We start from the raw sequence: 1,014 nt of genomic DNA, 5'->3' as shown, positions 1-1,014 counted from the left end.
ACATAGTAGTTAAGGCCACTTAATATAAAGTGGGACCGAACAATGTCTCACAACTTAGTGAGCTGACTACCTAGACAATGTTTACCTGGGTTGTCCAAGAACGCTGTCTAGGTAGGAAGCTCACTAGGCTTTTAAACACAGACTAGCCGAAACGGGTACGATCCAGAATATTGAGTGTGCCGTGCAAAAATGAGTGCATGTGCAATTAAAGCATTGCCGTAACGTTAAACTATGATCTATGATTAGCAGTTTAATTTAACTCATTTTCTATCGGTTCTGCTGGTCACTTATCAGCCATGCATTGCAATATTGACCCACCTGACATCTCAGCGCCGACTGTAGAATACAGCAAACACGATAACAGCGCTAAAAACAACATCTTCTGTGGTCTATCAAACAGAAGGCACTGTTTACAAATTTATAACAGCAGTCTGCCAAGGATCTAACTTCATATGTCGCAAATACATAACAGGCTAACTTTACGACTGCATGTCGAAGGCCGCCGCCATATTGTTATGACAGGAATGCTGGGAAAATGAGTTCATCTTAGGTCATTTAACTCTCCACGTGAGTCTTCACTGCTTGAATTATTAATCATAATACGTATATAATTTATTTAAATCGAGTAATAAACAATATTAATACGACAAAAGTAACATTATTATTACTGAAATAAGTTAATTCATTAATTACAATTTACATTTAGTCATTCTGCCAACGCTTTTATCCAAAGCGACTTACAGTTGGGGAACACAAAGTGATTCTTCTTAAAGAGGCAAACAGACACAGGAAGTGCTTGAAATACCAAGTTTTAGGCATTGTTCAAATAAGTACAAGCTAGAAAAGGGAAGGAATAAATAAATATTTAAAAAAAATAAAATAAAAAAATAAAAAGTTTTTTTTTTAAAAATTTTATGATGAAGTCAAGTAGTGTTTAAAGAGATGAGTTTTCAGCTGTCGCTTGAAAATTGTCAGGGATTCAGCATTCCGGATAGGGGTGGGAAGATCATTCCA

At 36.0% G+C, this 1,014-nt stretch overlaps 1 protein-coding gene and 1 pseudogene across 1 annotated transcript in view; both read right to left on the bottom strand.

The window, feature by feature from the left end:
- tyw1 (tRNA-yW synthesizing protein 1 homolog (S. cerevisiae)) overlaps positions 1-499 on the bottom strand; it is a 76,340-nt gene extending 75,841 nt beyond the window's left edge. The window contains exon 1 of the mRNA XM_016537968.1: positions 319-499. Coding sequence (XP_016393454.1) covers positions 319-379 — 61 coding nt within the window. The 5' untranslated portion in view covers positions 380-499. The remainder of the gene's footprint in view (positions 1-318) is intronic.
- The window catches only part of LOC107727901 (transmembrane protein 120A-like), a 6,092-nt pseudogene continuing 5,557 nt past the window's right edge, over positions 480-1,014 (bottom strand).

This window comes from Sinocyclocheilus rhinocerous, unplaced genomic scaffold (genome assembly GCF_001515625.1).
Source record: "Sinocyclocheilus rhinocerous isolate Xijiao unplaced genomic scaffold, SAMN03320098_v1.1 scaffold877, whole genome shotgun sequence".
In the NCBI taxonomy this organism is placed as follows: Eukaryota; Metazoa; Chordata; class Actinopteri; order Cypriniformes; family Cyprinidae; genus Sinocyclocheilus; species Sinocyclocheilus rhinocerous.
Note: the sequence above shows the minus strand (reverse complement) of the source record. Positions and strands in the feature narration are given on the sequence as shown.